The sequence below is a fragment of the Camelus ferus genome, chromosome 13 (assembly GCF_009834535.1).
Source record: "Camelus ferus isolate YT-003-E chromosome 13, BCGSAC_Cfer_1.0, whole genome shotgun sequence".
In the NCBI taxonomy this organism is placed as follows: Eukaryota; Metazoa; Chordata; class Mammalia; order Artiodactyla; family Camelidae; genus Camelus; species Camelus ferus.
In genome coordinates, this window is record NC_045708.1 from 6,999,213 (window position 1) to 7,018,446 (window position 19,234).

The window sequence follows — 19,234 nt, forward strand, 5'->3', positions numbered from 1 at the left end:
GGCGGGACGGGAGCAGACGGGAGAGACAACCTTCCCGGCGCCGCCGCCAGGGGGCACGCACGAGGCAGCTTCGCGCTTTGGCCCCATGTGCGGCCCGTCGCCCGGCGCCGTGGCGGGAAAATCCGACTGGACCTTTCCGGCCGCCGCCTCTTTCCGTCCTTGCGCGCCTCCCAGGACCCGCCTGCTGTGATGATGGAGGAGGAGGAGGGGGCTGAGGAGCAACAGCGATTCTCTTACCGACAGGTACAGGCGAACGCGGTCCTGGCTGGGCTGGGGGAGGACGGCGTAGAGATTCTGGGGAGAAAAGCGCCCCGCGTTAGCCCGGCCTCGCCTTGGTGCGACCGTCCCGGAGGCGTAGGGCGCACTCGGGCCGCTTTCGGCCGCCCGCGCATGCGTCGACTCTGCTGCCGCGGAGGGTGCTGGGAGGCGGTTTCCATGGTATCGCCAGTCTGAGCGCAGGGGTCGGGGCGAGCGGGAAGGAGGGTTCCCAGGAGGTGGCTGCTGCGCACCTGGGAGTCCCGCGGCGGGGCCCTTCTTGCTTTGTGACAGCTTCAGGCTCCCTTTTCGGCCAGGGTTGTGGTGAGGCGCCCGGCACGAGCTTTAAAATGTAGGCTCCTGTAACCGGTGCGCTCTCCTTTCTGCGGTTGAGGAGACGGCCTCGGAGCCTGGTGCAAACCTAGGCCGTCCCGCTCCAGATGCCAGCGGATGTGGGTTCAAATCTCGGCTCCGCAGCCGGAGGGTTGTGTTGACACTGCCCAGACTCAGTTCTCCTAGATGGAAAATCGAAGTACTAATAACCACCTCCCAGGATAGTTGCGGGTATTCAGTTCTTTAATCAGCACCGGGAATAAATACCGTGTAGCAGAGTCGTGAAAACAGCGCTGTGAAGGGGTGAGAACCGAGAACCAGGCCGACAGCCTCGAGGAGGATTAACCGAAGAGGCACGGGAATGAGCTCAGTCCATGGGACCTTCCTTTCTAGTTCAGAAAGGACATTTCAGAAGCTATTTACCCACCCCCTCCCCTTATTTTGAAGTTCAAGCCTCCAGAAAAAGTTGCAGGAGTAATGCACTCAACACCCATATGCCCCTCACCTCGATTCACCAACTGTTAACATTTTGCTGTATTTGCTCTCTTGCTTCCTTTTTATTGGAATTATTTGAGAATTAAATACACTTGACACTTCATCTTTAAATTTTAATAGTTTAGTATGCATCTCCCAAGAACAAGGGCATTCTCCAACATAATCGCTGATGACACTCAAGAAGTTTGATCTTAATAAAGTCCTATTATGTAATGCCAGTCCCTATTCAGATTTCCCCATTTGTCCCAGAGATGTTTCGTTAGTGGTCGTTTTTCCTTCATCCAGGATCCAGTCAAGGATCAGGCATTGCATCTTGCAGTCCTGTCTCTTTGGTCTTCTCGGGAGCTGTTCTCCACCCTCTTGGTGTTTCCTGACATTGGTGGTTGGGAAGAGTCCATTCATGGCAGAAGTGTGGTGGGAGATAAACTCTTTGAGAGCAAGGGCTGTCCTTTCAGTTTTGTATTCTCAGCCCCTAGGATGGAGCCTGGCTCTCAGAAGGCAATAAATGCTTACAGAATGAATGACTAAGGCTGCAAAGATGGACTGAGAAATTTGGACCTCATTCTCTATGCAGTGGGATGGAGGATCTCTCCATTCATTCAGCCAGCTGTTCTTGGTACTAGATGGACAACAGTGAACAACTGAAGGGTCCTGCCCTTGAGGAGTTTAGAGTCTAGTAATTTAGCCTCTAAATGTCTGCAGCACTGAAGAAGGCACTTGGCCCATTCCAGGAGGTGGAGAAGCGGGAGAGACAGAGAAAACTTCTGGACCAGTCAGAAGGATCCCTGTCCTGTCCCTCCACCCCTGACCTCACCTCCACATATACCTAAAAAAGATGGAGGGTCTTTATCCCTCCCAGGGTGGTGGTCTCTTTGTCTCCTCCTGCCAAAGCCCTCCACTTACCTACTCTTGTGACATCTGAAACTAAGGAAGGTAGTTGCTTCTCTGCTTGGCCTCTACTCTGGGGTCCTGGATTTGAATTTTTGCAGCTCCTCCTCATGTTGCCTCTACTGTGAACACTTATTGGGTTCAGCTACCACTGTATTCAGTTCAGCTCTGTCTCCAGTGCAGAGGTGGAGCACACACGGGGCTCAGCAAGTTTGTTGATACGAGACTAAGACCTTGGCTTAGCTTGTTCTGCTGCTTTACTCCTCTGCATGGGGAAGAGAGATGTTTTCCAGTACCCGAAAGGGTTGCTGGGAGCAGAGAGAGTCCTTTAGAGGTGGCCTAGGAAACCAGCAAATCAAAAGAGGGTTAGGGTCCAGACTTTCAGTTATGAAATAAATGAGTCTTGGGAGGTGGTTCAAGATGGCGATGTAGGAAGAGCCTGAACTCTCCTCCTCCCAGGGGTGCACCAAGGCTACGGCTACTTTTAGACAATTTACTCTGAAAAAAACCTGAAAACTAGCAGAGCAACTCCTTTACATCGGCAAAGGAAGCACGTCAAGGCAGGTGTATCTTCATACCATTGAAGGGTCAGATGGTTGGAGGACTATGTCAGCCCAATGACAGAAATATTTCTAATTCAGGCTTACTGTGAGGTTTAAGGGCAATGACATCTGGAGAGGACCAAGTATAGTACCTGGCCTGTGATGGACACACAATAAACGGAACAATTAGGATTATAATTATGATGGCTGTTAATCTGCTTTCATAACAAAGCCCTTTTGTGAGGGATGGTGTACAAGTGGAATCATGCAGAATATAACTTTCTGGAATTTGCTTTCTCTCTCAGCATAATTATTCAGAGATACATCAGGGGTTTGTGTGTATCAATCGTTTGTTCCTTTTTATTGCTGAGTAGTAGTCTGGTGTGTTAGCCATGTAGTTAAACCATTTACTTGAAGAACATTGAGGTTGTTTCCACTTTTTTTGCTATTACAAATAAAGCTGTTACAAAATTTGGGGGAAAAAAAAGAGGGTTAGGTGTGCCCTCCAGAGCCTTTCCCTGTGTTGCTGTCACCATTGTCTTTTTCACGTGCAGGACTGGGGCTGGCAAGGACTTGAAGCACAGGGACGGGATCCTTTTGTATTTGGTTGATTGACCCCCATCTGGGGGCAGAATCCCTGTCTGCTTTTTCATTGCCTTCCCCAGACCCCTAGCACACGCCTTTACCCAGTAGACACTTGGCACGTACATGTGGAATAACTGAGCAAAGTCACACAGATGCTTCCCACGTTCCAGTCTGCCTTCTCTCCCTGCTGACCTGCCATCGTAATTCCTTATCTTTACTTGACCTAAATCATAACCATTAACTAGGAAGTAATGTTTCTACAAGTCACACTCCAGAGGGCCCCATTAATTTATTAGTACACTTGAAAAGTCACTCAGCCATTGTGGAGAGTGCTGAAGGAATTAGGCTGAGCAGACCCCCTCCTTGGTCTTAATTTTTTAAGATATGAATAGCTCTTATTTGCAGTCTTACCCATGAAGTGTTTTGATTTTGCTTCAGAGGCTAAAGGCAGCAGTTCACTACACCGTTGGCTGTCTTTGCGAGGAAGTTGCATCGGACAAAGAAGTGCAGTTCAGCAAACAAACCATTGCGGCGATTTCGGAGGTGACCTTCCGACAGTGCGGTATGCAGCCGTGGTCTTCCTGTATACATATGGAAAGCCCAGAGGTTGATTTTGCACTAACGCGTGGGCTTCAGTACCTTTTTGTTTTGTTGTGTTTTTAAACTGCCTGGAACATTAGACATTCCATTTTTAATTTCATTGCTTTATAACTTTTTAATGTCACCCACCGTTTATTTGACAGCTGAACTTACAGCATTGATATTTGCTTGACTTCAGAGGAGATTAATGTCCTCACAAACCCAAACCTGTAGCAAAATTTTAAGTTAAGGGATAGTTTCTAGGAAGGAAGGGTGTAGCCACAATTACCAGAAGCTTATAATGAAGGGTGGTGGGTGCCACGGAGGACCAGGAGGTCATAATGAATACAATGGCTAACAGCTCCTGTCCAGCGATAGAGCTGCTGAAGGGCCTCCTCTTACGTTCAAAAGAATTTGTTGTATTAGTCACTGGACTTACTGTAGACCTTGCGATTTCACTTTTCTCCTTCTGCAGTAAGATTGAGATATGGTAGCTAAAGCACATCTCTTTCTTTTTCAGAAAATTTTGCCAGAGACCTTGAAATGTTTGCAAGGTGGGTAGAGAGCTTGATTGTCGGATGCTGTGTTTGTTTACAGGCTATTGATAACTCTCCATCTGGTGGTGAATTTCAGGAGAGCGGTTTGCTTCCCCCCCCTGTATTTTGTGGAGGCTCAGTCTCTAATCATGATCTTGCAAGAATGTAACATCTGCTTTAATCATGTCCATTCAGACTTGATTTGGCATTTTTTGAAGTTTCCCAAGTATTTTTTTTGTTAACCAAACCGACATCATTCAGTTCCGGGTCAGAAAGGTATGAATAAGTTCCCAGGACACTGGATGAGCCCGGTGTTCGTGCTTTTAAGACCATTTCTGCGGGTGGTGCGATGCTGGGGCGTGAGGATGGGCGTCTGGACCGGGTGCCCAGGCTGGGCTGGGCTGTGTCATGTTCTGAGGTGACGCTCGCTGGGGTAGAGGTAATACAGCCCGTGTCCCCATCGGGCCTGCATTCGCCGCGCTTGTTACCAGGGAGACGCACGCTCCTTGAAAAGTGGGTGACTTGCTTTCAGCTGGTAAAGCCTTAGCTTTTATAGGTGATTTATGCTCATCTCTTCAATTAGTACCTCAGGTAATTGAAAACAATTGCAACAAATTGCTTTTACGAAGCAATTTGAATGACGAAGGCCTGAAAGGGCTAAAGCTTTCCAGTTTGCCCCCACTTCTGATTTGGTGCCAGCCTCTCCCACACCCCATACTTTTCACCTTGCTCCTATTAGCTCTTTGTTTCTCCAGTGAATATTCTGAATGAATTAAAGCCGTAGGTTCTCAGAGGGCAGGCTCTAAATCTTTCCCATTTCTGTGTGTGTGAGTCCCTAAAAACTGCTTAGCATCTTCAACTTGGCCAAAAGGATAAGGATAATATATGGGATGCTGATAGCTCAGACGGCTTATCAGTGTTAATTCAGGGGGTTGCCCCTTACCTGGGCCCCATTATCCCTCCACCGCCACCCCGAGTCTCATGTGAAATACATTTATTACCTTTACTTTTCATTTCTTTTCTTTCTTTCTTTAAAATATGAGTCCTTTATATAACAAAAGAAGACCAAAAAATGTAAATAAGTAGACAAATGTTACTTGATTTGAACATAGAGATTATCAGTATAGATCAGGGTTTTTCCACCTCAGCACTATTGACATTTTTGACTGGATAATTCCTTGTTGTGGTGGGGACTGCCCTGCACATTGTAGGGTATTTAGTGGCACCCCCGGGTTCTACCCACTAGCTGCCAGTTGCAAGCCCCCATTTGTGACTTTTCTTGCCATTTCTATATTAGCTGTGGGAAAAGAGAATGACAAATTTTAAATATGTCTGTAAAAACACTAGAAATAAAAATGAAATTAGAACTATTTAGCATTGTAACACATTAAGCTTTCAGGTACTCTTTTTTAATAATTACATTGAGAAATCGATTTCCTTTTGCTGGGTACCTGGGGGAAGTGGTGTGTGGGTATCACTTGGTCTGTAAGCTCCACAAGGAAGGACATCATCTTTAAGTAAAGGAGTCTGTGTAAGGGCTGATAGCTGATGTTCCCTAAGCGAGACCGTCAGAGGCTTTACTGAGAGATGCTTCGTCTTCCGTGTTCAAGTGTGTACACACTGTGCTCCTCAGACTTCCTCCTAAGAACCCTGGGTGAGCACAGACGCGGACTTTCTTTGAAGACTTGTCCTTTGTCTTAATTTTACGTTCATTTTCAAAATATTACAGTTTCTTCTATAAAAAAATCCTGTTTTAGGAGAAGAGGGTATAGCTCAAGTAGTAGAGTGCATGCTTAGCATGCACGAGGTCCTGGGTTCAGTCCTCAGTACCTCCTCTAAATAAATAAACTAATAAATAAATAAATAAATAAAAATAAACCTACCCTCCCCAATCCTATTTTAAAGTTTTATCATGAGTAAAATTGACATTCCCAGAAGATCAACTTTAACTTATGGCTTTGAGTTTTCCCTATGACACAGTCCTTGCTCCTAAAACTATGATTACCCCAGTTTTAGAAGTCTGAAATATGTACTGTTTCAGGTCAGCTACGTATTAAATAGTCTTTGGAGGCTGGGAACCTAGCCAGTATTTGTAACATTGTTTCTCTGAGAAAATGTATTTAAATTGTAAATACTGAATTCACCTATAAACTTTGGAAAATCATCTCCCAATTTGAGTTGTGAATTTCCTTTACTTGACTTTGAAATCTCTAGTCACCTAATATTGTTCATATGGTAAAGATGAAACATTTTGAAGAAGAGAGCTATTCAATAGTAAATTCTAGACACATTTTGGGAATAGTCTTTAAAATCTCCTAAAAGTGCTATATGAAAAATTGCTTTGTTACTTTCCCTGGAGTGATTTTCTCGAGCCAGAGGTTTGATTTAGGAGAGTCTGTGAAGTGCAGAGGCCGGCATAGGATATACCTGCCCCTCCATCTAGGGAAGTGGTACCATCAAGACATGGTATAGAGAAACCCGATGACAAGCCCCGTGGTGGAGAGGACTGACTCTGTTGTTTCTAAATGCTTCCTTGTGAGCAGACAAGCTAACCTTACTCTGTAAGCTCTGTGAGTTCAGTGTGCTGCTTCCTTTTACTTACCCCTCTTCCAGCACTTTGCAGGCAGAGAATACGGACAGAGCAACCTGAGGTTGTGACTGAGATGAGGGCCACTGGGTGTCCGTGGCAGTTACTGTCCTCCACACAGGGCATCTGCGGAGGGCTTTGTGCTTTGTGGCTGCTGGTACATTCCCTGTCTGACATTTTTTCCCTCTCCTCTCTGCTGGTCCTGGCAGGTGGCTAATTAGAAGTTATCTTCTGACACGGATATTATCTCAGGACAGGCAGATACTGTCAATCATGATGAGATGACACCTGATAGTCTCACATTTAGCAGGATGTGAAGGACTAATTTGGCCAAATTATAGAGTCTAATTTCTGTGATTTTATCTTTAGCTCAACAGATATTCCATGAGGACTTACCACGTGCTGGCCACTTTGATAGTTATTAAGGATACCAAGATTTCTACTTACTCCTAATTACAAAGTTCTTATTTTTGGAGGAAGCTAGAAATGGCAAGAAAGGGTGTAATTAGAGTAATAAATCATTGAATAGCACTTATTACCTCAAGTTACCTTTTAAAGCAAAGATAAGAGGACTGGAACAAGAATTTAAGTCGATATTTAAAGGATGTTCTTTGTTCTCACTGGGCTGTTGTCGAGGAGAAGAGCATTATGTTCTTGGTATAAATGAAGCCATGCTTCATGGAAATTCTCTTTATTCTTCTATTTAATGTCTCTTTAAGCGAAGATGCTCTTTGTATTGTGAGCTTTGGGCCATTTTCTCTTTTTTAGGGAATCAGGTGGGGAGGAGGTAATTAGGTTATTAGTTATTTTTACAGGAGGTACTGGGGATTGAACCCAGGACCTGGTGCATGCCAAGCATGCACTCTGCCACTTAAGCCCTATCCTCCCCATTTGGGCTGTATTCTCTCTTCACTGAAGGTGCTTCACTGACCTGCTCCTTGCTTTTTCTATGGCACTTGCTGTGACCGTTTGGTCAAGCAGGTCATTTGGGAAGGTTTAGTGCCTCATACTCCTTTCATACTCTTCAGGCACCCTTGGCCCTTAGTTGGAGGTGGACAGATGGGCTTCTGCTTTCTCTGTCTTTTTATTTAATTGGTATCTTGGCTCATCACTTAAGTCATTTTTGTGTCAGTGTTGCTCAGTGACCTGAATCTGAAAAGATGAGCTACTTAGAGATCCTTGCTAGTGTGAAGTCTGGCCATGAACTTCTGTGTTGCATCAAAACTTTAAATAATACCAAACATTTTGGTGAATTGTTTCTGCCCTTTCTACAGACATGCGAAAAGAAGCACAATTAACACTGAAGATGTGAAGCTCTTAGCCAGGAGGAGTAATTCACTGGTGAGAGATGAGTTTCTCCCCTCACTCCCCTTTCCCATCAGAATACATTATTCCCAATTAATCACTTGCAGCCATGAAGTGATTCCCTAGGGCACCTTGCATTAAAAACTAGAGATGCTCTAACCATTCAGACCTGCCTGTAATTTATGGTCTTGCTTTTCATTATGATGGATCTTGCTAAGCCAATTTGAAATTTTCTAATCAGCACTCCCTGAATTTCACAGTTTGCCTTTTCTGTAATATCTCAAAACTTGGTCCCATGTTTCATCTAGAACACGATGTCAGAGACAGGTCACAGGCTACAGTGTGTGAGGATGGCTTCATTATGGCGCCCACAGTTCTGACGGGCCAGGTGTGGAAGGAGTATCTGTACAGCTGAGATGTGCAGGAAGCTGAGCATGTTTTCTATCTTCTAGAAGTCATCTCGACCAAGTCCTCGCTTCACAGGTGATGCTGTGGTCATCTTGGCTAGTGGCTGTGGCCGATGGCAAGTCTAGGGCCCCTGTGAGGTTCTCGACTTAGTCTAATCCTCGCAGTTAAGATACCCTGCGTTCCTCCCCGGAACGTGGTCTCCACGAGGGCAGGGGTTTGTGTCTCTTTCTTCTCTGCTCCGTGTGCCGTGCCTAGAACAAGGCCTGGCCCATAGTGGGTGCGAAGTCGTTGTTGAATGGATCAGTTTGTATAGCACTTGAGAGTTTACAGGGGACTTCTACAGGTAGGTAATATTTTACATGTATTATTTAAAGCTCACAACCACCTTATGAGGGTTTTTATATAACACGACTAATTAGCCCCATTTTGCAGGCTAGGCCACTGGAGTTAAGTAGCTTCCCAAAGTTAGATGTGAAGTTTTCTGGCTGACAGCTGAACCTCAGCCTTCTAACCCTGAATCTAGTGCTGTTTGCTCTGGGCTCTTTTCTGTCTCTGTTCTTCAAGTAGCCTTCCTCCAGAGTTTAAGTCAAGGATAAACATGATACAATCCCTAAGTAAAATCGCTCAGGTGCCTGGTGGTGCTGGGTGTCAGTGGAAAAGACATTTCTCTCTCCACATAAATTGTCGTAACTGTTACTTGGTCAGTTTCAGTGAGCAGTTTCTGTCTTTTGCCAAGAAATCGTCAATACAGTTTCATCTTGGAATATTAATTAGGAAGCTGTCTGCTTATTGCATATTTGTCTACCTCAGAATATTGTTTTTATTTTGGACTTTTAATTTTTCTTTTCATCCGACAGAAGCATATTACTGAAGGATCGTAGCTACTCTTGTGTGTTTGACCAAATCTTCCCTGAGGGCAGGGACCTTGTCTTATTTCCCTTGTATCCCTGGTATCTGGTACATAGTAGTTGCTCAGTAATTTTAGCTGGATAAATTTAGGGGGATGTTGACTGTATTTGTGCTTTGTAGAATATACTTGTGATTGACGTGCCTTCAGTAAGCTCCAAGTTTTAACTCTTTTGATTACTCGAGGAACTCCTGCTTGTTTGGTAGGATATGTGAGTTGCAGTGAATTGACTTTTGTAGTTGATTCTTCCAGAAAAAATTTGGAGCTCTATTTATCTCTAAGGAATGTAACCCAGGGTGGGAGTGCTTGAGAAAGGGTGTATATTTTTTTTCCTTAGGTTTGTAAATGACTTTACAACTAGAGAAAAATGTAATTAAGAAAAATTTTTTTTGTAGCTAAAATACATCACAGAGAGAAATGAAGACATTGCTCAGTTTAACCTGGAACGAAAAGCAAAGAAGAAAAAGAAGCTAGAGGATGAAAACAAAAATTCAGTGGAGCCAGCAGAGGCTGGTGCAGTGGAAAGTGAGGATTAAACTCTGTCACCATTTGGAAAAAGCAGCCTTCAGCAGGTAGAGCCACCAAAAACACTTACTGCCAAAAAAGGGAATTTTGAAAGTGGAGATTTAAAAAAAAAAGGCTAGGAGGCTTTTTGTATTGTATTCTCCAAGTCATTGACTGCAAAATCTATTTTTAAAAGAGAACTGGAAACTCTTAAGCAAAATACTCCCCCGTCTTACTGAAGCACATGAAAAAGGCGAGCGTTTGAATGGTATATATTAGAAATTGTATCTATTGCAATTAATAAAATTGTGTTAGCAATTAAATATGGTCAACTTTTTCTGACAAAAATCATAGTTATTTTTTCATTCTTTTGCATAATTTTGCAGGCTGACAATCCCTGAAAGATGACTAAAGCTATATTTATTTAGTTCTTTTGATTACAAATATTGTTTTTTAAACCCATGTCACTTGTGATCAGAAGGTAAAAGGGTGAATGTTTGGAAGTGGTCCTTTTTACTTTTTAAAAGGTGATTTTCTCCAGGAACAGAGTTTATGTGACTTTTCTCTGGCTATTTTGTAATTAAACTATGGGCAGAAGTTTTGCTTGAGAGGAAAATCTAGACTCCTCCTCCAAAACACCTCAGTGTGTGTCCTCTGTTGTAGTTTGTGAGAGATGATGCTTCCGGGGGTCCCAGTACTGCTGTCTTCTCACTGGGGTTTCTTAGAGGTCCATGGTGTGCCTTTTCCCCACTGAGCAACAGAGGTAAAGAAAAGGGACTGGCATTTACAGAGTCCTCTGCCTGCTGCTCTGAGGGCTCCAATGGTACCTCCCTGGATCTTCACGATTTTTTTCAGGGTTTATCTGATTATCCCCGTTTTACTGTTAAGCAAGCTGAAGCTTGAAGAGGTTAACCAGCCACCCAGGATCTACTGACCAGTAGAGATGCTATTCACATCCAGAGTGCTGACTCTTGGCGGGGCAAGAGCGAAAAGGATATGCATTTCTGGGTAGAATTTGTACCATCCATGCCTAGATATAGTCAGCAAAAGATACCCCAGAGCCTGTCTCTCAAAAGGAGATGCTAAGCTCATGTCATACTCAAGCGTTGAATTCAAACTTCACAGTCCCATGATCTGATATTCGGATCTCAGATAATAATTGTAACATCTGTGTGTCACATCAGTGAAAGAAAAGGGAATCAGAAAGCCTGCCCTCCTTATAGTACCTTCCAGCCTAAGATGTGCGTGTTGGCAGTTTCATTTTCAGATCAGCTCTCTTTGAATGCCTCATCAGGGAAAGTTTGGAGAATAGATGCTATGGACTTTCTAAAGGTTGGCAAATCTAGATTTGCAGCCTGGTTTGGCAGCTCTTGTAGCTGTATGCCTTTCTGAAACTTTGTGTTCTTATCAGTGAAATAGGTTAAAAATGCCTCAAAGCAATGTTATACGTGACAGTAAGAGAAAATGGGTGGGACCGTTGTAATGCATCTTGTTTTTATAGATTTCTGTAGTCGGTATACACATGACTCGAAATGGTGAACCTGTGTGCCCCAAGGGTGTCCTGTCTCTGATTAGAAGGTTGAGGGGGCACCTTCCAGTTGGAGTGGGTATTTTGACGTGAAGTTTTCTAGCCAGTTGAGAAAGTTGACTTGGTGTTCGTATAATCTTTTGGTTTATTTGGTATATTTATGTATAACCTGTTTATATTTTAGACAAGTGGTCTTACAACACATTTTTCAGGGATTATAACACAGAGGTGGTCAGACTTTGTAAGGAATAGCTGATTCTGCTCCCTGTGTTCTCAAGAGCTCCTCTTCCCCCCTACATGTTCCAGTTAGGGTTTAGTCTACTCTGGAATGTCCAAGGTGATGTTGGTCATCCTTTGCAATTCCATCTTTGCTGATGGTTGGCAGAAAGGCGTTGTAGAGAGCTCTTCCTCATGGGCTTGCTTCATCAGAGTCCTGGAAGCTCGTCTGAACCTCAGCTGGACTTACTAACCGTATAACCAGATGATTGACCATATAAAGCAGCAGGTGTCTTTGAAATAAATGTGGCCTGGGAACATAGTTGGGGGCAATTTACATTTATAATATTTGTTGTCTTCCTTGTTACACCACTTCCTCAAAAAAGAAATAAAAGATCCTGTGTTAATTTTTTTATTACTGAAATTAACGAGCCAGGGAAACGTCACAGCATCCCCTTCTGCACACAGCAGCAGCTCATGCTCAGCTGATATCTTGAAACCTCGATGTCCAGGAATGGCTCATCTGGGCATGCCTATTCCTTTTACTGAAATGCAGACTCCATAGATAACCCTTTGGGGTCATTTAGTCCAGTTTCCCACCAAGGAGGAACCCCTGCTACAGCACTGCTGACGATTAGTTCCCCAGGCTCTGCTGAACTCCTCCAGGGGCGGAGCATCCTTTCTGTTGTTGGACACTTGATTGTTGCAGGTTTCTTCTGTATATGGAGAAGAGTCTTCCACCTTCTTTCTGCGTCCTAGTTCTCTGCCTTTTAGAATAGGCAATCTTCCTTTTTCAAAATAATTCAGGACTGAGTTCCTTTTAATCAAAGTTCCCATTGTACATCTTTTCAGAAACATTGTTACATAAAACATTAGATTGTCAGCTCCCTGCAGACAGGCTTTGGGGTGGTGAATAGCAATCACTCAGTGCCTTGCGTAGTGCCCCGTGATTGCTTGTACCCTGGAGTCTAAGATGTGTTGGGGGATAAGGAGGAGCCCTTGCTTAGATTTCATGGCTCTGACCATGGAGTTCCAATGTCCCTTCTTCTTTATGCTGTGGAGGAGTAAGGACTAAGGATTTAGGACATCTTAATAACAGTTCCTAACATGAGTGCCTCCTGTGCGTTCCACTTATGTTAGGTGCTTTAAGTCATCTATACTTGGTCCTTACAACAATTCTGTGAGGTAGACAGTAGCTACTGTTTTTGTGCCCATTTTATAGATGAGGAAACGGAGGCCATAGAGAGGTTAATTTAATGGCAAAACCAGGATTTTAGTCTAGAGCCCTCACCTTGAAGTACTAAGATATGTTGTTGCCACCTTGAAAACAGCCAGGAATAAGACCAGGTGCAGGTTTCCGCAGCCTGCAGCATGTAACCCTCCTTGGCTCACTTACTGCTTGCAAGTTTACTTTTCATTTGCAGAGTATGTATCTTGCCCCTTAGCTAGGCTGTAACGGCTCTGTTGGGATGGATGGTGTGGCTTCTTTCTAGTTCTATGTAGTATATACCAGCTGCTAAATGCCTTTTGAGTGCGGCGAATGAAATCTGCAAAAGACACTAAGGATATAAGAAGCTGGCTGAGGTGCCATGACTTTCTGCAAGAATATCTAAAAAAATTTTTTAATACCATTTGTGGAAATTATCTTGAGCAAAAAAGTTACTTTGGTACCAAAAAAAAAAAAAAGGACTAAGCAACATGCAGTGTGTGAGCCTTGGGTTATCAGGCCACACCGATTTTACCTAGGATCTTAAATAGCAAATCTGCCATGAAATGAAATTTAAGATTGAGATTTCCCTTGTGAAGGGCTGTGAACCAGGACTTTGGAAAACTGAGAACTTCGATGTTCACTTCTGGAAAGAGCTGTCAGTTCTTTGGTTGCTTTACTTTCATTTAGAATCTTGCCTTGGATATTGGTCATCTTAGTAGGTTTGTGGTGGAGGTTTCAGATTTTCCTAGCTGTCACAGTCAGTGAAGAGGTGCTGTGCATTTGTTTGTGTGATTCTGAACCTGGGACCTATCGGGAAAGGGCAGGAGGTGGTACGGAGGGCTTCACGTTCTGGACTCCTAAGCAGTGGTTCTGTCATCAGGAGAGCAAGCCCCAGGAGCTGGCCAAGTGCAGGGCAGTCACTAAGAGAGGTTTTACACCTGACACACACACAAAACAATATTTGTCCTCACTCAATATGACGCACTCTGATTTCTGTTTCATTCAAAACAAAAGTGAGTGGTCAGCAGCAGTTCGAAAAATACTGGACTTGAACCTGGCGACTCCAGTGTTGGCATCACCCAGGATCTTGTTAGAATTGCAGGATTTTGGCTCCTCTTTCTACCTACTGCATCAGAATCTGCATTGTAATCTTAATAAGGTGATCTGGGGACACATCACAGTTTGAGAAGGCCTGGGCAGGAGGACCGTGTCTCTGGCCTACTGGGCTGGGAGGCAGTGCTGGGGAACAGTCACACTCAGGTCACCCTTGCCTGCGATTTACTGAGCCCAGTGGATGTTCTCAGTGGCTCCCTGAGCCCTCATTGTCTCCTTGTTTCTTCTGCCCAAGCAGATTCAGTCATATTTTAATGTGGGCAAAATTGCAGATTCCAAGCTCCTTATCCAAGGCTAATTTTGTATTATGTTCAATCACTTGGTTTTGTTCTCATGGCTTCCTGCTTGCTAAAGGCGTAATTACGAGGAGGTAGAACTTCTTCAGAAGCAAGTGCACATGCATGCCAAAGTAAGAGCAAATCCACTCTAAACACAGGAAAAGATCTCAGGCTTTAATGAAGGGGTTAAGTCCAATCCAAAAGCACTTTTGTGGGCACTGATTGCTCAGGCTTATGCGTCACTGCTTGAGTGTGAGGGAAGAGGGGGTACCAGGCTTTAGACAGGCTTATGTACAAAAAAACACCTGCAGGCTGAGCTTAAAATACTCTCCAGTCTCCAAAGAAGAGACTCAAGTCCACACAACACTGATTTTGGGGGCTGCCAAGCAGGATGAGCAGCTGCAGAGCTGGAGAGTCATGCCAGTCAGCCTGCAGGATGCTGCCGCCCCTCTGTCTGCTGCTGCTGCTCTCAGGGGCCACCGCTGCCCTTCCCCTGGAGGGCGGCCTCGCCGGCCACAACAGCGGGGTGAGTAGTCCGGCTCAGCCGTGTGCTAACCTACTTTGGGGCTGTCTCTTTCCGTGGCGTATTTGGCCATCCCTGTGGATTCCCCAGCCTCTTTATGGCTAAACGTCTGTACAGGACAGACTGCAGGACTGGACTTCATAGCATGCCCCTCAGCTGCCCTGTGGTGCTATGGTGTCCACACAGACCATTGATTCTTGTTTACCTTCAATTGTTAGGAAGTTTGTTAGAAAGCTCTGAAACTCAAGCAGAGCATCTTCCAGCTAGTGATCTCCGTCTGCTGGTCTTTGAAGAATTAAGTGATTACACCAGTCTATTACAGTGCAGTCACAGAGCTGCTATGGTGGTGCTAGTCACACATACCTCTATAATCTTAATTTATATATACACCACATCTTCTCACTGGCTCAGATTAATTGACATCATTACATTTTCCATTGTGAGACTTTGTAACTTCATGAGGTGATTTATTTTTCTCTTTTTTCCATTTTGAAAAATTTCCAAGAAACAGTACGTAAAGTTGACCATTAAAAATGGATTTTTCTCTGAAATTATCCGATGAGTTCCAGACAAGTCATTTATCATCAGATTACTCTTAGAAGCTTTCTAAGGAGTTTGAAAGGCCAGAGTATAATGTCTCAATCTGATCTGTCTTGAAAAGCAATTTGTGGACAGCCAGGAGTAAGACCAGTGATGGAAAAACCAAGCTACATTAGCCTGATCCACCTGGGGGGCTTCCTCGTTGCCAGTCACTTGTCAGGGAACATGATAGATCTCCTGACCTCTTCTAGTTAAGGACCTAAGCAAAGATTAGGGGCAAAACAAGCAGATTTTTTTCCCTTGATTGAAAATTTTCAACTTTTTCTTTTCTTTAATTAGAGTAATTTCATTAAGGTGTTAAGTTACTCATCCTTTAAATGGAAGTGTGATTTATTGTTCTGGAGCATCTTTTTTTTTTTTTTTTAAAGGAAGGAATTATGTATCTTTTAATGCTGGCAGAACCAGATGGTTGACTTTTCTTTCCTTTGTCCCCTAAAGCATATGCAGGAAGTGGCAGAAATAAAGAAAAACAGCTTGTTGACTTTCCTTGCGTGGTGGTATGAGTGGACCTCCCAGGCGAGTGCAGCGCCCTTCACAGGAGGGGAGGTCAGGGAGGTGTCCAAACGGGAGGAGGGCCTGCCGCCCCTTCAGCAGTCCATGCGCCGAGATAAAACGCCCTGCAAGAATTTCTTCTGGAAGACCTTTTCCTCCTGCAAATAAAACCCCAGCCATGATTACACACACGAAGAAGTGCAGACGGATCTGAATAAAGTATATTAAGCAGCCGTGATCTTTCTTCTTTATGCAGTTGTCTTCTCTTTCCCATGTAACTTGAGGAGTATTTTGAATTTAAAACCAACAATGCCCGATGCTGAATGTCTTGAGTAATCTGGATTTTGCTTCTTTTGCTGTACTCTACTACTCAGTGTAGCCACTGGGCTTCTCCTTCCTCCTTCATCATGTGCTTGGAAGTTGCTCTGTCCTTGTCTTCCTTTCTTTGATTTAAAATAGCTGAAGGCCACAAAGTGCTCGGAATAACATCTTATTTCAGTTTATTTTGGTATAAATTGTCTAATTTAAACAATATTCCCCTCATATTAAAAGAAAATTTTTCACATTGTGCTCAAAGAGCACATTTTTTTCCTCATGTTTTAACTAAAATTAATGTAAAAACAAATGTCATGCGGTCAAACAGACATGTTGACATGCTTGTAAAAGTTACACTTGAACCTGCCGTTAGAAAATACCGGTGTTAATTTTAATCAGTAAGTTAATATTAATTTGTTATAATTCTTTTCTATGGTGAGAGCTTCAGGTTTATTTCAAATCAAATATAGTGAGCAGTGCTGCTGTCCAGCCTGTAGCCTGATTGCCTTGACTTCTAATACAACCAACTTCAGAGTCGCAAGTTCTGGACTTAGGACACAGGTGCATACGTATTGATATGTGTTATGTGTATAAATTGTTGTATTTCTCCATTCCTCTAGTAACTTCCCACAGAAGCGATAGGGGATGATGGTTAAACCAGGGTAGGAAGATTGCTTTCTCTGTGATGTAACGCTGAGCAACTATTGAGCCCCTTGTGGACCAGGATTTAGTCCATTTGCCCAGATGGCATTAGAGGTCAAGTGCTGAGTTTTAAACCCCAAACGAAGTTTAATTCTCCCCCATAGCCCCGGAACCCTTCCTCAATTACTCATATTGCTTGTGACATTTGTATCAGACTGTAAAGAGAACTTCCAGTGTGAGGTTTCGGATGCTAAACTTTGAAGCTTAGAGATTCATACTTGGAGTTATGGAAAGTTTCTGAGGGTCAAGCCTCATATCAGGAACACGGGCAAAGGCTGGCTGGAGGCACTGTGATATTATTTTCTTCTCTGGACGCCAGGGGAGCAGACTCATAGAGTATGACTGCTGACCGTTCCGTTCTGTTTTCCACAGAGCTGAGCTCATATTCATAATTACTAGCTGAGTAAAGTATAATGTGATGGAACAGCCTTAATAGCATCCATATTTTGAAACACAGCAGCTTTAAGAGACCAGTAATTGGGTCAGTGCACTGGTGGAAGATGCCTGCCTGAAAGGCCAGCTAACCTTCAGAACTTAGAATTCTTCTAGAAGAAAAACATGCTGTTTTTCAGTTTCAGTTGGGGGTCACACTTACATTGTCCTTAAGACTGGGAATTTTAACTTTTAACTAATGTCTGAAGGACAGTGAGGCTATACTAATGACACTGCCTGGAAATCTATCAAGTTTAAGACTGCCTTAGTTCAGAGGACTTAATAAAATGATAGCTGGCATCAACTGCATGTTAGACTAGATTCATAGCGCCCACGATTCGTAAATCAGGGTGATTTCATACCAGCAGGTTTTTGGTAGACTTTTTCTTAAAGTCTACCTTTGTGTAGTTCAATATAGTCAAGTCCTGGACAACTTCTAGTTCATTCGCTTGCATTTACTTACAGTATTTGTCACCAGAATAGATCCTTAACTGCTAGGGAAGAATTGAGTGTGACATAAGCATTGGACAACAATCCTTTCATAGTGTTCATATTTCAGGGTTGACAGCAAACCATTTCAGTGGAAACTCAGACCAGTAAGATCATGGGAGATACTTAAACAACTTGATTTAACAGCACCTGCTGAAGGGATAACCCACATCTCAATAATAACAGCTTCTTCGACAGAAATATGGATTCAATTTTGAAAAAAACAGAAAAGTCACTTAGCTGTTAAAAGGAAGGAAATCTGTTTCTAGACTAGAAAGGACAGCTGGGAAACCCACTATTTCTAGCTTCTCAAAACTCTAATAAAAATTAACACTAATTTATCCTTTCCATTTGTAATTAAATAGTTAAGTGATTAAAAAATACACATTTGCCTTATGAAAATAATTATAAGCTGGAGAAAACGCAGAATGTTTTTGGTGATGGTTCTTGTATCAGTATTAGAAAATACTGAAGAAAACCCGGTAGCCCTGCATTACCCTGTTGGCTCACATCCTTCTAATTGTGCAGTGTTGTCTGACTTAATTTGAGCAAACAGCCAATTTAAGGATCTGTAGTCTAAAATTTTAATGCAGCTCCTGGGGAGGAGCGAGTCTGTTCCCTTCATTGGAGGCTTCCCAATAGGTCGGCAGGAGCCCACCCCCACCCCCCGGTCAGCTGTGTCGCAGATTCAGGCAGTGGATGGGTATTTGGAGTAGATAATTTCCAAGTTCCTTAAAAACCTCAAGTGATGTTATGACCCAGCCAAAATAATTTAAAGAAAAACCCTACTAATACAACAAAATAAGAAAAAACTCTGAAGGCAAGGGGAAAAAAGAAAAGATAATTAGGAAACTTAAAAATCTGTTTAGTAAAGACACATTAATATCTTGTAATGAATGTTTTTTTTTTTTACAGACTACTATTATTTTATTCCTTTCTCTAGAAAATGAAAAATTCATTAGATTTTTTCCTTGTGCTTTTACCCAGAAATTAAAGGTTGGTAAAGTGGTAATTAGCACAGCCTCCTGTCAAAGCCAATTGCCTAATGGGGACCGACATTTGACTTGAGTTGAAAGAATGGAATATGGCTAATGCAGAGTTCATTAGTCCCAGCTGCTTTCTTTGACATTCTTTTCTCTTACCAGAAGAACAGGCATGGCCTACTCCCTCTCTCTCTCCCCCCTCCCCTATTTTTAGACATATTGCTGTGCTTCTAGAAGGCCTGGAGGCACAGTGGTGTAGGGAAGGTAAGTGGTACCCGGGGCAAAATAATGTGTCTGCAACGGCTCTCACTCTGCATTTGGGCTGGAGTTTGCAGACCTGAGGTCTTTGCTCCCACCCCCATCTCTCTGCTCTCTCTCTCTGCCCCTGGGGAGATGAAAGGGCCCCTCTCCCTACTACTCTGTGCTGGG

The 19,234-nt window shown here is 43.5% G+C and overlaps 2 protein-coding genes across 3 annotated transcripts; both read left to right on the top strand.

The window, feature by feature from the left end:
- Positions 1 to 93: 93 nt before the first annotated feature.
- Positions 94 to 15,966, top strand: LOC102509398 (centromere protein S). 2 transcript variants are annotated; one of them, XM_032495165.1, is made up of 6 exons: positions 94 to 243; positions 3,537 to 3,660; positions 4,198 to 4,231; positions 8,075 to 8,141; positions 9,816 to 9,992; positions 15,831 to 15,966. In XM_032495165.1, exons 1-5 carry the CDS (start codon positions 190 to 192, stop codon positions 9,954 to 9,956), a joined length of 420 nt encoding a protein of 139 aa, XP_032351056.1. In that variant the 5' UTR covers positions 94 to 189; the 3' UTR covers positions 9,957 to 9,992; positions 15,831 to 15,966. The 2 variants fall into 2 exon arrangements, with proteins under 2 accessions (XP_032351056.1, XP_006179968.1); XM_006179906.2 differs by lacking the exon at positions 15,831 to 15,966 and having other exon boundaries at positions 9,816 to 10,272.
- CORT (cortistatin) lies at positions 14,646 to 16,082 on the top strand. The gene is made up of 2 exons (XM_006179907.3): positions 14,646 to 14,795; positions 15,831 to 16,082. The coding sequence occupies exons 1-2, from the start codon at positions 14,661 to 14,663 to the stop codon at positions 16,050 to 16,052; spliced, it is 357 nt and encodes a 118-aa protein (XP_006179969.1). The 5' UTR covers positions 14,646 to 14,660; the 3' UTR covers positions 16,053 to 16,082.
- Positions 16,083 to 19,234: the final 3,152 nt, after the last annotated feature.

What these genes read in the sequence shown, in the direction of transcription:
- LOC102509398 (XM_032495165.1), top strand. Translation starts at nt 190, where the DNA reads ATGATGGAGGAGGAGGAGGGGGCTGAGGAGCAACAGCGATTCTCTTAC. An exon ending in AGCGATTCTCTTACCGACAG is followed by an intron (nt 244 to 3,536) that starts GTACAGGCGAAC and finishes ATTTTGCTTCAG; the next exon opens with AGGCTAAAGGCAGCAGTTCA. An exon ending in GACCTTGAAATGTTTGCAAG is followed by an intron (nt 4,232 to 8,074) that starts GTGGGTAGAGAG and finishes CCCTTTCTACAG; the next exon opens with ACATGCGAAAAGAAGCACAA.
- CORT (XM_006179907.3), top strand. Translation starts at nt 14,661, where the DNA reads ATGAGCAGCTGCAGAGCTGGAGAGTCATGCCAGTCAGCCTGCAGGATG. An exon ending in TCGCCGGCCACAACAGCGGG is followed by an intron (nt 14,796 to 15,830) that starts GTGAGTAGTCCG and finishes TGTCCCCTAAAG; the next exon opens with CATATGCAGGAAGTGGCAGA.